The sequence below is a fragment of the Penicillium arizonense genome (genome assembly GCF_001773325.1).
Source record: "Penicillium arizonense strain CBS 141311 chromosome Unknown PENARI_contig001, whole genome shotgun sequence".
Lineage (NCBI taxonomy): Eukaryota > Fungi > Ascomycota > Eurotiomycetes > Eurotiales > Aspergillaceae > Penicillium > Penicillium arizonense.
The window spans coordinates 2,400,605-2,423,150 of NW_019173278.1; the positions used below are offsets into that span (position 1 = coordinate 2,400,605).

General features: G+C 50.1%; 6 protein-coding genes across 6 annotated transcripts; 2 read left to right on the plus strand and 4 right to left on the minus strand.

Moving 5' to 3' along the window:
* Positions 1 to 11: 11 nt before the first annotated feature.
* Positions 12 to 2,765, plus strand: PENARI_c001G05970 (mRNA splicing protein SYF1; the record flags this gene model as incomplete). Its single annotated transcript, XM_022626607.1, has 5 exons — positions 12 to 101; positions 157 to 273; positions 336 to 389; positions 443 to 2,454; positions 2,513 to 2,765. The coding sequence occupies 5 exons, from the start codon at positions 12 to 14 to the stop codon at positions 2,763 to 2,765; spliced, it is 2,526 nt and encodes an 841-aa protein (XP_022493284.1).
* Positions 2,766 to 3,784: 1,019 nt separating this feature from the next.
* Positions 3,785 to 8,783, minus strand: PENARI_c001G06229 (uncharacterized protein; the record flags this gene model as incomplete). Its single annotated transcript, XM_022626622.1, has 5 exons — positions 3,785 to 4,129; positions 4,203 to 4,585; positions 4,643 to 4,749; positions 4,797 to 5,182; positions 5,241 to 8,783. The coding sequence occupies 5 exons, from the start codon at positions 8,781 to 8,783 to the stop codon at positions 3,785 to 3,787; spliced, it is 4,764 nt and encodes a 1,587-aa protein (XP_022493857.1).
* A 1,146-nt stretch (positions 8,784 to 9,929) lies between these two features.
* Positions 9,930 to 14,638, plus strand: PENARI_c001G00880 (putative Rho guanyl nucleotide exchange factor; the record flags this gene model as incomplete). Its single annotated transcript, XM_022626191.1, has 2 exons — positions 9,930 to 14,024; positions 14,078 to 14,638. 2 exons carry the CDS (start codon positions 9,930 to 9,932, stop codon positions 14,636 to 14,638), a joined length of 4,656 nt encoding a protein of 1,551 aa, XP_022493117.1.
* A 331-nt stretch (positions 14,639 to 14,969) lies between these two features.
* On the minus strand, positions 14,970 to 17,103 carry PENARI_c001G10071 (tRNA lysidine(34) synthetase; the record flags this gene model as incomplete). Its single annotated transcript, XM_022626919.1, has 3 exons — positions 14,970 to 16,654; positions 16,725 to 16,883; positions 16,944 to 17,103. The coding sequence occupies 3 exons, from the start codon at positions 17,101 to 17,103 to the stop codon at positions 14,970 to 14,972; spliced, it is 2,004 nt and encodes a 667-aa protein (XP_022493937.1).
* A 1,133-nt stretch (positions 17,104 to 18,236) lies between these two features.
* Positions 18,237 to 19,986, minus strand: PENARI_c001G04045 (uncharacterized protein; the record flags this gene model as incomplete). Its single annotated transcript, XM_022626444.1, has 8 exons — positions 18,237 to 18,485; positions 18,543 to 18,611; positions 18,667 to 18,705; positions 18,758 to 19,325; positions 19,383 to 19,590; positions 19,640 to 19,775; positions 19,836 to 19,881; positions 19,940 to 19,986. The coding sequence occupies 8 exons, from the start codon at positions 19,984 to 19,986 to the stop codon at positions 18,237 to 18,239; spliced, it is 1,362 nt and encodes a 453-aa protein (XP_022493779.1).
* A 539-nt stretch (positions 19,987 to 20,525) lies between these two features.
* On the minus strand, positions 20,526 to 22,220 carry PENARI_c001G08080 (tetratricopeptide repeat protein; the record flags this gene model as incomplete). Its single annotated transcript, XM_022626770.1, has 1 exon — positions 20,526 to 22,220. The coding sequence occupies one exon, from the start codon at positions 22,218 to 22,220 to the stop codon at positions 20,526 to 20,528; it is 1,695 nt and encodes a 564-aa protein (XP_022493579.1).
* Between the last annotated feature and the right edge of the window lie 326 nt (positions 22,221 to 22,546).

The following is a 22,546-nucleotide window of genomic DNA, read 5'->3' on the forward strand; positions in this document are numbered from 1 at the left end:
TGAGTGGCGCAATGCCAGGGACTCTGTTGCCCCCGAGATCGCACCGGCAGCACGCAGAGATGGATCGACCGTCTGCGGCCCGGCCGGACCTCTATTTGATTGTAATTTTGACCCATTGGACTATTGGAGCGATGCTGACCTTCTTTGCTCGAGCAGGCCGACCAGGATATCGTTTACGAACAAGATTTGCTTCGCGACGCCGGCAGCGTCAAGCCATGGCTCGCCTACATCGAATTCAAGCAGCAAAATGGCACGCTCTATGAGCAAGCATTTGTACGTCGCCGCTCACCACGACCGCCCTACGATGGACTATACTAATACAAATGCCTTCTCAGATCATGGAGCGTGCTTGTAGACAGCTACCGCGGTCATACAAGCTCTGGAAGATGGTGAGCCCGACGATACTCATACTTTTTTGGGCACTAATTATTGACTTTGATAGTATCTTGAGTTCCGCACGAAACACTTGAAGGGGCGCAACCCCACGGTATATCGCGCCGAATACCAGAAAGTGAATGCCCTCTTCGAAAGAGCTTTGATCCTGCTCAACAAGATGCCGCGCATCTGGGAAATGTACCTCTCCTTCCTACTCCAACAACCTCTTATCACCCAGACTCGACGAACCTTCGACCGTTCCTTGCGTGCTTTGCCAGTCACCCAGCACAACCGAATTTGGAGGCTTTACAAGGGCTTCGCTCGGTCTGCTTCTGGCCAAACCGCCGTCAAAATCTTTGCGCGGTACATGCAAATTCACCCAGAGAATGCTGAAGAGTACATTGAGCTGCTCGTTGAGATGGGCGAATATACGGAAGCCGTGAAAAAGTTCATGGAGATCCTTGACAACCCACGATTCCAGTCCAAGAATGGCAAGAGTCCGTTCCAGCTATGGACGGAGATGGTCGACTTGCTTGTTTCCAAGGCTAAGAAAATCGAAACTGGCCCACAGGTCGGAATCGATGTCGATGCCATTCTCCGGAGTGGTGTTGAACGCTTCGCAGACCAGAGAGGCAAGCTATGGGCCGGTCTCGCCACATACTGGATCACCAAGGGCAACTTCGAGAAGGCGCGGGATGTCTTCGAGGAGGGAATTACTACTGTCATGACTGTTCGTGATTTCACTCTTATCTTTGACTCTTATGTCGAATTCGAGGAGTCTATCATCGGCAACTTGATGGAAGGTGCAGCGGTTCGGTCTGAAAAGGGCAAACTCGACGAAGAAGCCGACTTTGATCTTGACCTTCGCATGATGCGTTTCGAGCAGCTGATGGATCGCAGACCATTCCTGGTGAATGATGTGCTGTTACGACAGAACCCTCACAACGTCATTGAATGGGAGAAGAGGGTGGCACTTTGGGGCGATAACAAGCAAGAAGCTGTTCAGACCTACACAAATGCCATTGCAGCAATCAGTCCCAAGAAAGCCCATGGAAAGTTCTCTGAGCTTTGGGTCAACTATGCCAAGCTCTACGAGAATGGCGGAGACTTGGACACTGCCAGAGTCATCTTCGACAAGGCTGTCAAGGTCCCCTTCAAGTCCGTGGCTGAGTTGGCGGAGACTTGGTGCGAATGGGCCGAAATGGAGCTCCGTGCCGAGAACTTCGACAAGGCAGTTAGCATCATGGCGAAGGCGACACAGGCACCCAAAAAGTCCACCGTGGACTACTTTGACGAGAACTTGTCTCCACAGCAAAGAATCCACAAGAGCTGGAAATTGTGGAGTTTCTATGTCGATCTCGTCGAGAGTGTTTCTTCTCTAGAAGAAACCAAAAAGGTCTACGAGCGGATCTTCGAGCTTCGCATCGCGACACCCCAAACTGTCGTTAACTATGCCAATCTTTTGGAGGAAAATAAGTACTTCGAAGATTCCTTCAAGGTATACGAGCGCGGCCTCGATCTTTTCATGTATCCAGTTGCCTTTGAGCTGTGGAACATGTACTTGACCAAGGCCGTGGACCGCAAGATCGGCATTGAGCGTCTCCGAGATTTGTTCGAGCAAGCCTTGGAAGAATGCCCGCCCAAGTTCGCCAAGTCCCTTTACCTGATGTACGGAAACTTGGAAGAAGAGCGTGGTCTTGCGCGACACGCCATGCGCATCTACGAGCGCGCAACGCGGGCAGTCTCCGACGAGGACCGATTCGAGATGTTCGAATTCTACATCACGAAGTCAGCTTCAAACTTTGGTCTCACATCCGCAAGACCCATCTACGAGCGCGCCATCGCCGCCTTGCCCGACCAAGAGGCGAAGGAAATGTGTCTCAAGTTCGCCGAGATGGAGCGACGACTTGGCGAGATCGATCGTGCCCGCGCTATCTACGGCCACGCATCTCAATTCTGCGATCCCCGGACAAACGCTCCCTTCTGGCAGAAGTGGGAGGCCTTCGAAGTTCAGCACGGAAACGAAGATACTTTCAAGGAGATGCTTCGCATCAAGAGAAGTGTCCAGGCTCAATACAAGTATGTGATATTCAACCCATCTGCACAATTGCATCATTCGCTAACCCCTTTCCTGCAGTACCGATGTCAACTTCATTGCATCCCAGGCTATTGCGAGAAGCCAACAGCCCCAAGAAGGCGAACAGAGTGGAGAGGGCCAAGATCGCGCAGATGCCATGGCCGAGTTGGAACGCCAAGCTCGCGCCCCTGTTGGATTCGTTGCCGCCAGCAGCGGTCCAGAGGGTGGTAACCGGCCTCCTCCCGCAGACAAAGCGCCCGCTGCCGCGACTGCCAACCCCGATGCCATTGATCTTGACATGGACGAGGATTAGAGAGGGAAAGGCTTCATACAGACCATCTTCTCCCCAGAGAAAGCGGATATTCATGACTTTTTTCACCTTTCATCATTTCTTTCTCGATCTATCATCTACTTTTTGTGTTGCATCTGTCCACGTGTATACTCTTGCTGTTCTTCTTAACTCCTAGTATAAGTATCATTTGCGATGGATCGTCTTCAATCAATCAACCAATCAAAGTTCTATTAACCTGTTGTAGCCTAACTAGTATCGTAATGGCTATGCAGGCGCTTCTTTCCAGTTGAAGCAAGAACTCGTGTCCCGTACGCCTGATGATGCTCCAGTACAAATGAGAAATTCAATGCCAGCAAGGCGTTGAATATAAGAATGTGCGCGTGGATGCACCTCCACCTCACCTGCAGCCTCGCGTTTCCGTCAGCTGCCTCATTCCCAGGCACGCCGACGTGGGCAGGCGATGGATTGTCTTGTCAATCTCGTTTTCATTGGTCTAACCACCCACTGCATTCCAAATTATGATTTGTTTTCCTTCTGTTCTTCTGTTTTTTGAACTTGGACCGAAGGCTTTTGTCGCGTTTCCATCGTTATCTGCTTTCCTTTCTTGTTTTGGGATACCTGATTTGATGTGGCGCTTGTTTAGCTGTATGTGTACGTGTGTATAGGTTGTTCGATGGAACGATACTTTCGAGTCACCAATTATCTGTCATCAGCAATCAGCCAATATACGTTTGAAACCATCAACACCCGGATAAGACATAATTTCAAGAACGTCGATCATGTTTTGATTTGTTGCGTACGAAGTAGTCACATTATCAAGGATATGAGTGAGAGCTTGTCTTTTCGAACACAGCGCCGATGATCAAATTGAACTATATCTACATGGGAGATGGGGTAGAGAAATGAGACTAGGTAATGGAAAGGTACAGCATAGACCCCAACGCTATTTTAGGTGTAAATGCAAAGAAAATTGAGAAGATAGAGAAACATCATGGCCGAGGATAAGCACGCGGAAAAGGTCAAAAGGACTGGCATTTCCACTATGAAGTACCTTCCCGAACTTCCTCGGAAGCAGGTTGGCCCTCAGCGTCAGCGGTCCCATTTTCTTCTCCGGTTTCCTGTGGAGCGGCAGTTTCTTCGCTCTTCTTCTCGGCCTCTGTGGGTTGCACTGGAGAGGCGATGACAGAGCCCGGGCGAGACTTTTCAGCTTCCTGGGAAGCTTCAGGGAAGACCTCATTGAAGAGATCGGGTAGGAAGCGACCTAGGCGCTTACGGGTCTCGACCCAGACTTCCTCCTTGCTTGGGTCTTGGGATGGCGGAACTAGGTAGCCTCCATCGGCCATAACAAGGAGGATATTCTTCAAGCTTTCGGGGACTGCCTCTTCCTGCGAGGTTGAAGGAAGTATGTTAGATTTGCTGTGGGGACATGCTCGGAATGCAGGGTAAGGGTAGACTTACCAGACTATCCCCTTGGCCACTGTTCATCATACGGTCGAGGATGTCCAGAATCTTGAGCCAGAGAGGAAGCATGCCCGTCCTGTTGGGAAGCTGGTCAAGGAAGCGTAGGAAGATCTTGCACACCAAAGTTGCGGCCTGGAATCGAGTCTCGCTCATGCCGACTGGATCGGAGTGGTAGACCTCGGGCTTCAAGAGGAGTAGCACAAGCGGGAACAAGACTTCATCGAAGATACTAGCCCACTCGTTGTCATCACTTGAGATCAGCTCGGCGGACAGGAGAGACCTTTGCAGCGTGGAGATGGCATGGTGGCGGATATCTCGACATGGGTTGATGCATTGAGTGGTCAGTGACTGGAAAATGGGAGACCAGTAGGCAGCCCAGGCTATAATTTGGATTATGTTAGTTCATTCCAAGCAGGGTTCCAAGGGCATATTTTTACCTTCATTCTCCTCGAGGTGGGATTGCTTGATTAGGGCTGGTACTCGACCGGTCAAGTGGTAGATCAGGCCAATTGCCCTCACACCGCGAGTAACAACTTGGTTTTCACTTAAGAAATAAGTATGGAGAACGTCAGATATTAAAGAATGACATACCTTGACTTCGATTTCGTGCCCTTGTTGCGGCGTGCCTGGGCATCTCTGTGTCGTTCCTCAATGGATCCCACACGTCCAGCGCTGACAAAGTCGTTTGCCAAGCTAACCACAAACTCGTAATTGTCAGCAGTGACGATGTCGGGCATCGACTCGATAATGCTTTGGAGAAGATCGAACACTAGAGCCGCAACCGCCTCGTGTTGGTGGAGGCGTTGCAAGATTGACCAGAAATCGGGGGAGATTGTGATCTCGTTTCGGAGGAGACCGGTGTGGCTAATGCATCTAGCAAGGCCCTTCACTGTTGGAGTCGCAACAGTTTCGAGGATATCCTGATCGAATCCAGAGATGGCATGAAGCACGACAGGTACCCGCATGAAGTGTTGGTCCTGGGAAAGGGTCAGTGAGAAAAGAAACCAAGGCAACAGCGTACTGGACAGTACATACATGGCTCAGTCGCAGAAGATTGAGAAGATAAGAAACGACGCGGGACACGGTTAGTGGATGAAGATTCTTTGCATCGCGCACTAGTGTTTGAAGAGTCGTTGCCAGATTTTCACCTAGAACCTCTAGTGTCTTGTCGTCACGAAGAGCGAGCACGGTGGCTAACTCCAAGACAAATATCATCGAGGGATCATATTTTGGCGAGTTGGGATCCACTCTATTGCTTGAAATTCTTGATGTAGGTGATGGGCGTTCAGGTTTAACGACAATTACTGCCGGTGCGTTCTCCTCGGGGAGCTGAGACAGCAAAGCTTCCATGAGCATCTCCAGTGAAGATAGAGGGAGAGATTTGAGATTTGATAAAATTTCGGGTATCGAGCATGCCGTCACACAATCCACTGTGCAGAGCGTGTTGTCAAGTTCCTCATCTGAAGGTTCAGGAGGATCATCTGCCGCATAGCTTGAAAGATAAGACGTGAATGCCGACAAAATTCCCGAATCGTTGTTGCGCCCATCGCGATCAACCACTTGTGATGGAGGCTGCAGGGGGATTGGAGAAATATCAAGCTCGGATGTGAGTTCGGCATCGAATGGCGGGGTGAGTGAGTTGATGAACAAGTTACTCAAGATGCGAACAATATGCTCCCAACCTTGTTTGACAGTGGCTTCATTGCCCGATAGGACTCGGAAAAGTACCACTGTTGCCAATTGAGCTCTGAAATCCCTGCCGAACTTGACGGCAAGCTCGCTCACCATCACGCTCTTTTGGCCTGCCTGGACCTCCGTGTTAAGGGCTGTGCTTGGAGGTTTAGCAGTGGCCAGAGTGCTGATCGACGCAAGCGAGAAGACGATGCGGTCGAATGCCTCAGTTAGGTCATATCGAGCGGCGATCTGGGCACACTGGTCGAAGCCATTGACAACGCGAGAATACACTGCATCGTCCGATGCAGACATGAAAACATATGAAAGAGTTGAAATCACTGGTTTCCACGTTGCTTGGAACATTTCGGCGTCATACACGTTGGTTTCGCCAGTTACAACCTCACCGGTGGATGAAGATTTCAGCAACAGCTCCTTCCAAGCATAATCAAACGCATGCTTGTTCTCGTGCTCGTCGGGAAGAATGATCTCGTTATTCTTTATGGAATCGTAGATCTCCTGTAGGAATTCCTCTGCGAAATCCCCACCTCCATTCACACCCCGCAAGTTTCTGGCGAAACCGGTGCAGGTCATGCGGTTTTGTGACTTGACATTAGGATTGTAGAGTTCTGTGTTCAGCATGATAATGGCGTAAGTCAAGATATAAAGTGCATCTTTGTCGGCAATACCGGCGGGTTTCACTTTTTCCATGTAGTGCTCTGCAAAAGTCGTGACGATTCGCTCAATAAGTGGCGACTCGCCGGGAAGACGGAATGAACTGAGGAGCTCTCGAAGTGCCTCCACCGCATTGCGTCCCGAAAAGTCAAGGAGATCCACAAAGGCACCCAAGAGTTCCTCGTTGTCACGTTTAGAGATGTACTCTCCGAGAACCTTCTTCGACAACCGTGAGGTTCCCTTCAAGAAGCGGGCCACCAACACCGGGTTCTTGGGGTCCTCGATAACGCCATGACTCGCAAGGAAGGCAATTCCCTTCTTGGGCTCCTCATTAAAGATTTGTGCGCCCTTGATGATGATCTTCTTTGTCTGGCGTTGATCTTTCAAGCGCTCTTGCGGAGGATAGTCTCCTTGGACTGGTTCGTCATCCAATCGGTCGTAAATGAACTGTACATAGCCTAAGAGAGCATCCAGGCACAGCGGGGGTACATTTGTCGTGCTCCAAGTTGCAGAGTCCGGGAAAGCATTGCGAGAAAGTAATCCAATCATGTCCTCACACAAATCGGCTCGGTCCACTTCGCAGTCGTAGTTGACGAAAAGCTCAACCATGAAGCTAGGTATCCGGGACAAAACACCAATGCTTTCTACCATGGCTTCTCGGGCTTCAGGCCTCCTTGAACCACCTTCAAGTCCTAGCTTTTGTCGGTCCTTGACGGGAACAGGCGTAGACCTGCCGCTGTTCGCCTGTGAGGCCGGTTGTTTGACGAGTTTTGGTGATTGCGGAATGCCTTCATATAGCGAGGGGTCAATCCCAGGTTCACGAGGGATTTCCACTCGAGGGTGAAGGCAGGCCACAAGGTATGAAATATAAAGTTCTTGCTGCAGTTTCAATACGGGTCTGCAAGTAGACAGCAAGGTACCGGCAACTCGCAGGGAGCTCGTAAGAATAGCTATTTGTTCAGACCTGACCAATTGGAAGAGGTATCGACAGAGATCATCTTTGGCCAAAACGGCCAGACTAGGGTGCCGAGCAATCGAGGGCCCTGCTACCTCCAGAGCGACATCGATAATTCGGAGTGCCATCACTCTCATGGCATCAGTATGTTGCCGGTTGTGGGGATCCAACAGATCGATCAGAACACGGAACAATTCTCTTATCGATGGCAAGGAATATGGCTGGACATCGGCTTCGGGGTCATCATGCGGGCTGGGTGGTGCAGCCGCTGCACCGCTATGGTGTCCCTGCTCGGGCGATCCTTCACGGCTTGTGCTGTGCCTTTCGGCTGCCGCTGTGTCTGCACTGATAGCCGATAGGTGCTGGGATGTCACAGTGTCCCCATTGACCGATGGGTCCATTTTAAGGCGAGATAGTGGGTCCTTTTTTGTGTCTTCGCCCGCAAATGGGTCCGGTCCTGCGGGCATGCCTTGATCAAGATGCGACAGCCGCCCGAAAATCACTTGGCACATTTTCACCATTGCCATTTCGGCAGATCTCCGGAGCACCTCTGACAGACGCCCTTGGCAGCACATGCTCAGTCCTGTCTCCATCATCTCGCAGACGCTCTCATCGCCCAACAGCTCGCCCTCGGGTCGGGAAAGCACGCCCTCCATCAACTTGAGAATCCGCAACAAGACAATCTCGTCCGCCGAAGAGTCGCTCGCTTCGAATCGACAGTGTGTAATCGCCGCTGACAGTAGTTGCATCGCCATGGAGAGTCGTGGGGAGTTTGGATTGATAATGTTGTATGAGAAGAACTTGGTGATAGCGACCAAGGCGAGGGAGGTAATTGCGGCGGAGGTCGATGAGGAGCGGACAACCTGTAAGAATGGATGAAGGAGGGCTGGGGTATCAAACGTTCGAATGTCTTTGCATCCTTTGAGATCGCTCCGCAATCGTGTAAAGGCCGATATTAACGGGTTATCCTGCATGCTCTTCCCTTTCTTGCCTCGAAGGCCCCACCGATTGGCCAGAGCATGATCGTCATCGCGAGGAGTCGATTGGGTGCTCTTGCGAGGGCTCGGAGGAGCAGAGGCCTCCGGCTCGTAAACACGAGAGGCTCCATTGCCGCCCAAGATGGCGGAGACCGAGGAGTGAGCCCAGCGGGCATGCTTGCGCATGGACGAGGTGACGGTAATACATTCAGTGGTCACCAAAGCCACCGGGTCGATGGCAATGGGAAGGTTCGAATCCATGGTGGAATCGAGCATCACAAGAGATGCTGGTGGCACCATGTTGGAGGTCGGAACAAAACAGCTGGTCTCTCATCATACTGCTGCTTGCCTGTTCGAGGTTAGCGTCTCCCCCGCCTGCTCACCGCCTACACCAGGGGCTGTAACGATTGAGTTACAGTACATACGATAATGGGTGTATTAAACATCTTTCATTGGTTTATAGTAGCCACACTGGAGTAACATCGTATTCTCCGGTATTAGACTGCATCCATGGGTGGGATTCCACCTTGTTGACACGACACTACATCTACATACTCCATAGTACGCGTACGTATAACTTCAATATCAGAATGTGATAGCAAACATGAAAGTATGAGAGATATGCATGTTTCTAACTGTATAACATCTGGGATTCTGCTTATTGTTTTACGTCTGGGTCGGTATATTTTCCAAGTAAACAAAGATCAACTCCAAATCGGATATTATGTTTCAAATGACTCATGACTCTAGCCATCCTGTCCAAGGTATAATCGCATTGTTATAATATGACCTAGAACATCCTCTCTCTATGAAACGTGCAAAAATTAAGCTCGTGTAGCCATCTGAAACGAAAGAAGCAAACAAGTGACAAAACCCATGTGCTCCAGATGTGACTTGTCACACTCCTTGCAGCGGTTGGGGATAGCAACGTAGACTGTACAAGCGTTGGCCGGACAGTAACAGAAACAATAAAAACACCATGAAGCCCAAAGAGAATCCTGAGTTTCTCAGCTCCACCATTCTCTTAGCAGGGCGCTAATACCCGCAATCGGGCTATCGTGATATCAACCCACCGCTTCTCTCCCCGCCAAAACAAACTCCCCTCAATCTCACACACTCTCTCTCTGTTTGGCCTTTCTTTCCACCTTTCTTTTTCTTAACCTGCCTGATCCCATGAATTGATTGGTGACTTCCTATCCCTCGGCTTCCATGGAGGGGAGCGCGATCGCGATCGCATCAACCATAGGATAATCCTATATCGCGAACTGTCATTCCCTCATCCCGAATACAAATCCTCTCATTGAAAACACCTTGCGCCGCTGCGCTTCCTTTCTCTCTTTACATCGCGCCTGCTACGCCCGTCGGCGCATTCCATTTGTTTATCGCGCATAGCGCCTGCCTGGCCAGCTTATTGCACTTGCACGTTTACACGTGAATAATTTCACCATGGCGACTATTGCACCTCCCCCGAGTCCTACGCTATCGGACCTGCCTCTCGAACAACTTAGCCTTTACCATGTTATCGACTCGTGTTTATCATCCATCCTCGTGTTCTACGGCGCTGTCTCCACGGCCAATGCGACTGTCAGCAGCTCGCGCATTCAAGCCCATATCTTCACAACGGCCGGCTTTCAAAGTTATCCTCGAATAACAGTCTCTCCCGCTGCTCCCGTGTATGCGGCGGTCAACCACCTACCCCGCGACAAACAAGGTGACGAGGTCTGTCGCGGACTGGCAGTGAGCATGTTGAGATACTTTGCCGAGCTGTCTGAGCCGGTCAAGCACCGTTTGACGGGGGTGGCTCGTGCAGGTCGGCCCGGAAAGCCCCCAAAGATGTTTGATGAAATGCACGCGGCAGATTTGGCCAACCGGATGGTCAAAGTGGATGATCCAACGGAGATCATTCGAGATATTCGGAGCGCATATCAAGAACGCAAAGTTCCATGGATTGATATCGATGTTGTTCTCCCTGCGGACACTATACAACCATCCAAGCGACGCGAGAGCGCGGGATCTGACGTGGAAGCTAGCCAAGACCCACAGTACGGACCATACACACCACTCATCGAGGCGCTGGGGGATCCTATGTTCTTGCCAACATCTCGACTGAAGCGGGCGCCTTCTCAACCGACCAATGTCAGCAAATCGCGGACTTTTGCGAGAACCCAGAAAGAGGCTCTCCGTTTAACAATGTGTGAGCTTGTTGATACCGAGGAGCGATACGTTGCGAAGCTGTATTCCCTTGTCCATGAGGTTGCGGACGAATTCCGCCAAAAGGCCCATGAGAGGCGGCCATCAAGCACCAGCCCCTCCGAGGAAGCTTTGGCAGCATTGTTCCCACCGTGTTTGAATGACATTCTGAGTATCAACCTTGGCTTTCTTGATGTCATTCGACAGGTCCTGGATGAAACAGAGAAAGATGCCATTACAGATATTGGCCATGACACGGAGCTTCCTTCTACGCGAGGACGCTCAAGGGACACCAAAGATGCGCTCGGAGCCGTGGCATTTGCCAAGGCCCTCCTCGAATGGCTTCCTCGATTTTCAGAGCCATACAAAGATTACATGCGCGCGCACACCGGGTTTACCCAGACTTTGAATTCGTTCATGAAGGATAGGGATTCCAGCTTTTCGAGAAGAGTATACGAAACCGGAGAGCAGAGATTGCGATCTTTGCTGATGGAGCCCGTTCAACGACTTCCTCGGTACAGTCTTCTAATCGACACCATGACAGGCAGTCTGCCCTTGGTTCATCCGGCTGTGCGAACTCTGTTGAAAGCGCGAGACATTGTGAAGGACATTTGTGCATTGGATAATGATTCCCCATCCAGCCATGCACAAGGCCTAGAACGATTGAGAGAGCTTGTTACTGGATGGCCTGTCAAGACTTTCCCCGAAGGTCGCTTGATTACCGCTGTCGATTTCAACGAGATTACCCCTCCATACAACCTGGATACCCAGTCATCCGGCCCTAATGCAGGGATCTTGCTTCTCTACAAAAATTGTCTAGTTCTTCTGGCAAAGCCTGCTGAAAGCAAAGCTACCGCCCGTGCGTTGTTGGCTGATATTGACAATGCAGCCTCGCCTACCGCTGATATGTCCATGTCTTTACCTCAATCGGAACTCCAAGTTGCAAAAGTATTGGAATTCCACAAGGTTCGATGTATGCAATCCACCTGTGGCCGAATGCTGTTTGTTTTGCCAATCGCAAGCAACACCATACCGGCCGACATAAACACACCATCGGACTTGCTTGCATTGGAGTTGACAGCCATGTACGAAGGAAGAGCCAATCGCTTGATTGAGGAAATTTCAAAGGCGAAGATTGAAGGCCGATTCCCAGAAAGCGAACGAGAAGGAGGAAAGTGGTCCTTACGGAGCCCTACTGGTTTGGCCAGTAATGTCGGTATTTTGGCCTGCGTGTGTGAGTATGGCCAAAGTCCCACGTTGAGCCAGGATTACTCGTCCCAAATCCGAGTTGTATTTGATACCTCCAAGGCTGCCTGTGGACAAATCTTGAAAAGCACTAATCTGGAGGTTGTCATATCGATATCTCCTCCAAATGGAGACCAATATAGATTGGACATCGAGACTGTGGTTGGCTCTGGATCTACCGATCTGATCACAGTGGACACCTTTGTCCCCACTCTCTCACGACGCCTTCAATATCTTTTGTCGCCTTTACACAGCCCTCGAAACCCGGTATTGACGGAGCCACTGGTTCATTCCAATTTTGAAACCCTTCGGTATATCGCCAGTAGCTTGATCACACAAGTCAAGTCTTCGCGAGGATTCCGACCACCTTCGCCAACCAAACTGATTTCCAACCTTTTGGGGGGTAGTCGTGATAATGTCCCAACACTAAAAGGACCCAGTTCAGCAACTTTGACCGGCGAATTTCCGAAAATGCCTCCACCAAGAGGCACTTTGTCACGATCAAACACGTTGCCTTCGTCACTTCCCGGAAAAGAAAAAGAAAAAGAGAAGGACAAGGACAAGGAAAAAGAGGAAAGTACTAGTAAAATCTCGGTTGTTGGCGCTTCCGATTCTCGGGGATTGGATGCCCAGTTCAGCTTGCTGGAACAAACCTTTGCAGCTTATATCCTCTCTCTGCAGTCTCGAAGTGGAAACATCCTGGGCCGAATGCTTCGTGCCAGAGATAATGCCGACCGGGCACCGGTCAATGAGCTCTACAACATTTTGCTCGAAGACCCAAGCAAGATTCAGGCTGCCGCCGAAGTGCCTGTTGATACGTTGTTTGTTGCATTTGAAACCTTCTTGGCGAACGCATGGAAAAGAAGCATGGGTCCCGTTCTGAGCTCTTCTTCTTTGAAATGGATCCAGAGCCAGTTTGACACCATGATCCCGCGCGACTTTGACGAGCAATTCCGCAGATTCCTTTCGGAAATGAGTCCGCAGAACAGACGAGCGCTGGCTGCAATCATTCGGCTGCTTGCTGAGCTGCTCGATGCATCAGGGAATGATGGGGATCGCGGTGCCCTGACCATGGCGTTTGCTGAGGTAATAACAGAAGACGGAGATCCTATCCATCACGTTTCTCTTTTGGATCGACTGGTCGATGACTTTGACAACCTCTTCGAAGATTTCATCCCCGGTGGCACTTCAGTGGAAGGAACGCTAACCGTCAATCAATCGAAGACCTCACATGGCAATACCGGATCTGTTGGCTCTAATTCTTCTTCTTTTCGCAAACGATTCGGCTTTTTGCACAAGGACAATTCAAAGAGCGAGAAGAGTGAAAAAGGTGAAGGAGAAAGCAAAGTTGCTTCAATTCTACGGACATTGAGCAAGAAACAAAGCCCAGCTGGCTCAGAGCCCAACACCCCGAAAGGCTCCCTGATACGATCCAAGTCGACCGATGTGGACGCCCGGTTGGGATTCCTTCGGCCTACATCCCGCGATCGCCCCTACGGCTTTGCATCTGAAGAAACTATCTCAAGACCAGGCACTGGCTACGAAAAGCCTCCATCTTTGTCCTCTGTCCGAGGAATATCTGATGATGGCGTGCCCAGAGTTCGTAGGAAACGCAGGAGCTCACTGTCGGACCTGAGACCAAATACGGCATCCTCAGATTCATCCAACATCTCTCCCACTCAGCAACTTCGTCCGGTAACACCCTCTAGCCGCCCACGAGGAGAGGTTATTACACCCACCAGACAGCCCAGGCCTCAGAGCAGCTATATTCCAGCATCGCCTGCGCGTGGCAAGTCACCGGCGAAATCGGGTTCACCAGTACGATTAGGATCACCCATTCGCAGAATGTCTCCCAATCGACCTTCTACACCCAGCCGGAAGGAGAACATTGATCCTAAGACGCCCTACACGGAGAGAACATCCAAATCCCGAGGCAGTGTTTCAGAATCGCCTGCCGACGAAAATAGACGATCTCGTGCATCTGGTATTCCCCAACGGGCGCCAGGCCTTCGAGAGCGCCCGACGACCAACGGCTCCGATAGCAGACGGCCACAGCCATCGTCTTCTTCGCAGAAGCCGAAAATACGGATGCAGAGTCCACAAAAGGTTTGCCAAGGCTTTCGCTATCTGATGAGATCATTTGACTAACATTGATATAGCTACGCGATCGTGTGCAGCAGGAAAAGAAGGACCAATCAGCTACTCATGCAGCCTTCAAAGATGAGCTCACGGCACTTGGTGACGAGCTACGATCGTTCACGTTTGCACCAACGAAACCGCTCGGTTTGGACTTCAGTATGGACCGCACAAACAGCTGTCCATCTTCTGATAACAATGCAGCTCTTGAAGCTCGCATGCGCACCCTCGAGGCCCGGTTCGATATGCTTAGTGGAGAATACAATGGCCGCACATCTGCTCTTGAAAAAGATTTGGAGTCGTCTTTGATTCTCAGCGAGCGACGCGTGAAGAAACTTGACGAGCTTTATCGCGAAGCGAGCGCCGAAAACGAGGCGCTTTATGATCGATTCAATACAGAACTCAGCAAGATTGCCAAGGACGTTCGATCAGGAAACGGAGAGGACTCCTTGAAATCCCAGCTGGCAAGTGCTCTAGACGAAATCAACCGGGTTAAGAAGGAAAACTTCCGACTGAAACGAGAAGTTGGAGGCCTTCGCGCCCAGCATGCCGCTGCTGCCCTGGTCAAGGCGAGCGAACAATGACAGCATTCATGATATCGAGGGTTTCGCATTCCTTTCCCTCATTTCCTTTCTCAACACATCAACACACATCAACACACACCAACACTTACCAACACTTGCCATATTTATTCTTTCCTTTTACCTTGTATTTTGATACTCCACAAACCTTTGAACGCACCTTCATTTGCATATCATATCCATGATCATTTCTTACTTGTATTCATTCCGAATTCTTGTCATCCCCATACTGGCCTATCCGCACAGATGGCCATTGATAATACATGCATAGCTCAGGAGATCAAGTTATTGCAGGGCTTGTTTTTTGATTGTCTAAATGTCGTTGTCGTGTACACTAAACGTCTTCAGTGTCTTCAAGGGGCCAGCCCATCAGGCGTAGCGCCTCTGTGTCAATCCTTTTGTACATCCACTGCCATTTCAATTTCCAGTGCTTTCCATAATGCACCAATTCCACCTCCTTGGGAGAATCATATTCTGCTCCATGACCCTGTAGACGGCAATCTAGAGTCGGGAATGCCAAAGGCTCAGAACTCGCCTGATCCACAGAATTCTCTCTAGATCCACTCTCTACTTTCTCCAAAAGAGGGAGAGTAAAGCGCAGTGAAGCTGGTGCTTCGGTTGCTAACAATGCTCGTGTCTGTTCCCAGAATTTCAATTTCGTCGCATCGATAACACGTTCCTTCTTCGGCCCTGTTCCCTCGGCGGCTGTACGCATCCTTTGCATATCTGTTTGTTTGAATGGGCGTAGACGGATGGAAAGACTTTGCAATTTGCTCAATGCACGCGGATCCAGCGTTGGATCACTTGGCGTAAGGCTAAACCGTAGCCAGTATCGATTATCCCATAAGCTCCATGGGGTGAATTCGCCCCGTGGCGGGACATAAAGACGCTTAATAGGGTCCCGACCTTTCATAAAGGGTTGGCGGGATAGCAGCCAGATATTATGACCGTCGTCGTTTGCAAGGGGCTGGAAGATAACCCCACCTAGGGTAAAGGCTTGTTTGTGGTGCGCACCGTGATTGGTAGTGGTGGTTTGAGGGACGTCTGAGTCGGGGAAGACGCGGGAAACCATTGGCTCATAGCTTCGCAATGCAAAATGGTTATCGGGGAATGGAGAAACCAGTTCTGTGATGCGGCGGAGGACGACGGTTTGGATCTGTTTGGTTTGGAATGTTGACAGGGAAGCGATTTGGGGGTCGATGGATTCGAGACTTGGGTTTAGGAATTGGATCACTGCTGATCCGGCTCCAGGATTGAAATCCAGTAACCGGCATTGAGATGATAGTAGGGAGTTGGAGAGTTCTTTTGAGACTTCGAGGAGGTTTTGGCTTGAGCGGATTAGGGAGAGGATAGATTCGGATCGAAGGGCTCGGGGTAGGGAATTAGATGATACGAGGCTGCGGATGGCGTTGCGGGGAGTAAGGGTTGGGTCGAAGTTTGTAGGATCCGAGACGTAGGGGACTTGGTTTTTGCGGCATGTTTCCACGAGACTGGATTTTGGGAAGGAGAGGAGAGGACGGCAGAGGAATATACCGCCGCTTGCGATGTATGAAGTTGTAGGGCTGAGATGGGATCCATGTTTGTCGTTCTCTGACTCAAGGCTCGGATCAGGGAACGTGATGACTCCTTGGCTTCGCCCGATGAAACGGATTTTAGTTTCAGGAATGGTGTCGGGTTTCAAAGGCATCGATAGAATTGACCCGCTCTCGGAAATTCCATAAAGGCCATGGCATTCTGGAATTCGAGCCACTTCGGGAATGCCGCCGAGACCAAGTCCCCTTGCACCGGAGGACAGTCGCCAAATGGTGGTCTCGACGTTATCGTCTTGATGATGGCCCAAGAGTAGTGTTCCAATGCGGAATCTCTGACAGGCGGAGCCAAGGGCCTGGAAACGGAGTCGTCGGGCGTGAGTTTCAAAGGCTGACGGCATAGGAATAGGTGCGTCTGCTTTAGAGGATTTCTGGCTCTTGCCAGTAGTGTACTTGGACCAATCCAGGCTTAAGATATAAGTTTTAATATCTGTGAGAAATTGATTAGATGTTGCTGCGCAAAGAAAGGTATAGGACTCTACCCATATCACGAAGCCAACCAGCCACCTTTTGGGCTTCATCAGTGCTTTCTGGGCGAGCGCGATGATCGACCACAAATGCAGTCACAGAAATGGCCCCAGCTACCTCAGGCGAGCGTTCCAGCTGCTTACACAGGTACGCCAAAGCCATCGAGTCGGCGCCGCCGCTGACAGCGATTCCTGCCAATTCGCATTAGAAATGATCGAATAAGTATAAGAAATTGGACCCCAAGGGCTCACCAATTCTTCGTGGAAGCGAAAGCACATCTTTGTCATCGACGGCTCCTTTCTTATAGTCGACATTGCCAGGCTTGATGCGGGCCCGTCGCGACCCGGACCATGCTTGTTGGAAGCACCGCTGGAACAGAAACGGCGAAATCGATATGTTACCTGGAGCCATATCTGCTCTCTCCCCTGGTAGAGCTTATTTTAACACCAATTTCACATCCATCATCGATTTGTAGATCGCGTCTCGCGCAGGAGAATGATATCGTCGGCCCGGCAAATTGGTTTTCCCGAGAGAACGTGACCGGCCTTCGCGCAAAAAAGTACCTGAGATGATCGCTGTATAATCAATATAATTATCGATATATACTTGTATTTATAGATATAATATTACTCAATGTCACAGATTATCAGCTGAATATAGGTGGGGGGGAAATATAATAATAGAGAAAATTATTGTAGGGCCGTGATGTATATCTGCATGCCTTTGTTCTCGGATTTTTTCAAGGCCTTGCGCATCAATTGAGAAAAGAGAGCTGCATTATGAGACTTGGAGCGCAAAGGTCATGGAGTGGTACTACGATGATCCTCGAATGGAAAATATTTTCAGTTTGCGAAGAGTAATACATCCGCTGGTAACCACTTTTATATCCCAGGACAATCAGGAAAAGCAGCCAAATAAGCGCCCTCAATCTCACGACCCATACCCCCAACACCTTCAAAAATCACAGCAGACTTCATAGACCGAACAAGAATTTCCACACCATGCCGCAATTCCTCAGTCAATCTCTCAACATCAGAAATTTCCGACGCAGGGCTGGGCTTATTGAGAAGATGATAACAAGTTGCAAGCCGATCCGTCGCCATACAGGCGCGGAGCCGGTGCAGTAGCATGAGAAGAGCATAACAGCCTTGCATGGCTGAGCATGCAAAGACAGGGATTATTCTAGGATATATGACAGATCCAAATGATGAATCATGTCTGCCTGCCAGTGGAGGTCGCACTTCCCTGTTTTGACTGCCAAGGGAAGTTGGAGACGGGAGAGAGCGGAATATTGATGCTATCGCGAGTGACGACTTGAGACAAATATTTGAGGATTCTTGTTCGGTGAATGGGAACGGATTTTCGCTGTCTGTTGCCCATTTTGGTGTGCACATATTCGGCGAGAACCCGTGGCTGTTTATTGATGTGAGATCGCAGTATTTGTCTAGGAAGAGTGGGATATCCATAAAGGCTCTGAACCGATGGAGCCGTACGCGAGCACTAGAAATGTAAATTGATGTACAACCTGGGATAGGGAGCACTACTCACGTATGGATAAATAAGCGGCTGATCATCCACATTGTTTGAGCCACAGGTGCTTCGGGTGTTTCGTTGAACGTCGCCAAAAGGTGGCGGTCTGCTTCAGACATCAGAGATACAATCTTTGAGTCCAATCGCTGTATTCGGCCGCTAAAGTCGGATAGATCGGTCGTTTCGTCAACACGTTCGATATTCTGCACCATTTTGTTGGCTTCGAAAAGAACTTCTTGTGCTTTCATAATCATAGGCCATGGCTTGATAGAATCAGTGGGTGATCAATGAGTTACTCTGAGGGGAACAAGGGCAAATACCTGTAAGTAGACATCAAATTTAGGATAAGGAGTCGTAATTCGTGGGTCGTGGAAAGAAATAATTGGGGGCTACTATCGCGGTCAGTTAAATCCAGTGATTTTGAGCGCCGAGCTGACTCCTTACCGCAAGATTGATATTTGACGATAGGTAAGTCGACCATGACTATAGAACCATTAGAAGCAGCCCACTCACTTCGAAACAAGATTTAGCATACCGTCATCCACCAGGTTCGTCTCTGTGCCTCGGAAAATTCAGTTACTGTGTCGTCAAGACTGTGAAGAGATATGTCCATAGCCGTTGTAATGGCCTGGTTGACCCGAGCCCGAATCCTTGATATGTTGCCTCGCTGGATATACTCATAGACACCAAGGACAACAAGAGCCAGGATCGGTTCAAGCTGAGCAGGCAACCGAGGATGCAAAGAGCTTCGCACTTCACACGAATCCGTATCAGATACTGCACTCAATCCAGGTGACAGGTCGTCGATCTCTTTCTCTACGGCAGCCAACGCTGTCTGGGCAAAGAGCTGCGCATACGACCGCCTCAGTGTGAGACTCGCATCGGTCGTTGGTAGTTGATCTTCAGCAACAGGTATTAGAACCAACATGGCGGATAAGGCTAGGGCAAGTGATGACTCTGGCCAATGTGGTACTTGGGACTTCTCGGCCTGGGAGTTTTCTCCGAAAGGCCGGATCACCGTTGGTCGATCTTCATACTGAGGCGTCACTGGGGGTGGTAGCAATGGAAGATATGAATGAAGATAGAGGTAGTAGGAATTGACACTGTGCAATCAGTCAGTCTCCAGCTCTACCTTGAATGCCGTCTGTTCTTGCACGTACATGTCTCCTTCGGAATGATAAGCGCGCATCATTGGTGGTTCAGCCCCAGCTTGAGTGGCTAAGTCCAGAACGCTGTCCGCATGTGGAGTTAGCTGGCCCCAAATTTGCTGAGCTCCATCTCCAACAGAGAGAGCCTCTGGTGATAGATCTAGGTTGTGGATACCGGCAAATGGCGATACCAGGCCGATCATGTTGTCCAGGAATGGTTCTGACCACAAATTAGAAAGTGATCTCGAGCTTAGAAACAGTTAATTTACCAAATTCTTCAGCCACATCAGATATCGAAGTGCCCGATGTAGTCAATTTGCGCTGTGCCTCTTCATATCGGGCTCCTCTCCGAGGACCACCCCGGCGACTGGGCTGGTAATAGCAATCTCTTTCCTTGCCTGTGCACTAACCATAAAAGAACATCAGTGAATTGAAGATTAATCCCCCTATTTTGCCTGGACATACAACACCACAGGGATGATGACCGTCGCAACGGGTCTTTGAAGATCGGCTGTGAGCAATGTCAACTTGCGAGGCAACTAGCAATCAGTAATATATGTGTTACTCACCATGGAAGGCAAGCAGCCTTCACAGGGGGCTTGACAACTCGAGGCATACTGCTTATCTAGGATGATATAGATGGCAAGTTAACGTCTGCGTTGTATGGAACGTCACCATGCACGTGACATGTATACACTGGTCGATTCCAGGGGCTTTAAAGTCAGGCGGAAAGAATGACTCAGTTCTTGAATGATGGACTGATGTATAGATAAGCCAATAAGCTGTCGCATGTATGGTATGAGTGGGCAATTCGAAAGTAGGAGTTTACTGTTCGGCGTTTGGTCAGCAGACCAAACGCCGAACTCAACATATCATTGGCAGATATCCGCCTTCGGGGATTGGTCCTATAGTCCATTTTGCCTCATGAGGTTCAAGGGTGTGGAATATGAGTTAGAGTGAGATGGAAATTGAAATAGATGTTGGTTTGGGTTTGTTTAGGTTTTGTTGGCCAGATCTTCAATATCACACCATACGCCAGAAGTAGAGAATCGATAGTCAACCGACCGAAGGATTATAGTTAAATAATCACTAATATAATTTGGGGATTAATGGAAGAGACATGCTTAACCAGAACAATTTCTTTACAGCCCGGGCTCATTGACAGCACCTTTTCCCAACATTAGGCGCCTCGAAAGTATCCAATCGACAGAAGCAAGACGAAGTCACAGGAACGTCAGCAACAGCAGCCGCAATAGCTAGCTGCGGCTGAATAACACTTGCCTCATCGGTCCGACCAAGGCGCACCAAACATTCATGATAGCCCTGCAAAGCCCATACGTTATTCGGATGCCGTCGCGCACGAATGAGAGTACTATCAAGACCCAGATCCGCACGGTAGACAACCGCCGCATCCTCCACATGACCCTGCTCTAGTAAAAGCGCAGCATATGCATGGCGGGTTGGCTGCATCCAGCTCCAGGGCTCACTGTAGCCCAACCCATCATCCAACTCAATTGAACGGCGCAGAGCTTCGAATGCTTCCTTGTAGTTTCCGCGACGGTACTCGATCTCCCCATCTAACATTTCTGATGCCACCCCAAGGATATCGATGCACTTGTTGGGCCAGTCCAAGCGGGTGTCTGGAACTCGCTGCCGCGCTGCTCGGTATAGTTCACGTTGGTGCTCCGCCTCGGCAACCTTTCCGGTAGCCGCGTATGCTACACCCTTGGCGTAGTGTATGATGGCTATCGTCATGCAATATATTTCTGGGTCTGTGGGGATTTGCATCTGGATTATTTCATGCCACATGCCGAATCGAATCATGACATGAGCGCGCACAGACATGAAAACCTCGATGTAGTCTGACATGGCGGATAGCAATTTATAAGGTAGGCTAGCTTCCATGCGGTCCACAGCATCAAAGGCAGCCTGCTTCTGACCGGCGAACATGGCTGCGTATATAAGTGAGTGATAAGTATGTAGACGATAAACTGAGTAGAAGTTAAACGGGCCTTCGATTCCCAGCCATTTTTCGTCGGCGATTGCGGCGCGCTGATTACCACGCACAGCACTGCGGTAGTCTCCGACCAGGACGTCCAAATGAGAGGGCATATGATGGATGTGGCCAGCATCTGGAACAAGATCGCGGAGGTGGTCAGCGGGCCTCAAGCCAAGCTCTGGGAAAGGCGACATTTCAACAAGATGGATGTATATGTGTAGAAGTCCAGGGTGCCTCAAGGCATCTTTCTGTTCGAGAGCCTTCTCAAGAACCCTTTTCGCCTCCATAGTACGGGTTCCAGGGTTTGGTTTTCCAGTGACCAAATCCCACAGCTTCCAGGGAGTGAGGCTGATCAGTGCATCCGCATAAAGAGTGACCACGTCCAAATCATCAGGGAAGCTTTCATATGCTACTTGCATTTCATCAGCGTATGCGACATTCTGGGCAGCTAGCTGTTCCATATTGGCAGGCTGGTCGCTCTGATAACGAGCAGCGATTGCCTTTGCGAGAGCCTGCTCCACAGGCGATGCATTGGCGGCGAGCTGTTTTGCCTTGCATGCAGCTCGGTATGTGTTCTCGACAACGGATTTCAACTCGTTGCCGAGGAAGTCCCAAGGCTGATTGTAGTTGGGACCAAGAGAGTAGGCCAGACCCCAGTAGGCCATCATGCAAGACTCATCATGCACGATGGCCTGCTTGAAACATGCGGCTGACTCTTTGTGATTGAAGGAATATGCCCATGTCAGGCCACGATTAAACCACGTCTGGGCTTCCGGGCTGGTCGTGGTGATGGTCCTCTTGAATGACCCCAGATTGTACGGATACTCGTCCATCGTCGAAGCTTTTGTCATCCTGATCCTATAATGCGGCGAGGTGGCGAGAAGAGGATGAAGAGTAAAGTTGGCATTAAGCGGGGTTGCACACGAGGCTCTTCCGCCCGTAAATGTGCCCAACGGATTTGGGCGACCTTGAAGGGCTCCGTCCCATTTCCTCTTGTGAGAAGAACAGTACTTTTGTTGCATTGTATTGGATCCCAGGCTGACCTGCGAACGCTCCCCAGGATTGTCGGTGGATCCCATGGGCCCCTCTATACTGTCGTCACAGAGGTTGATCTGATTGTTTCTTGATCTCACAATCCTGGAAGGTCGCAGATTGTACAAACTATTCAGACAATATA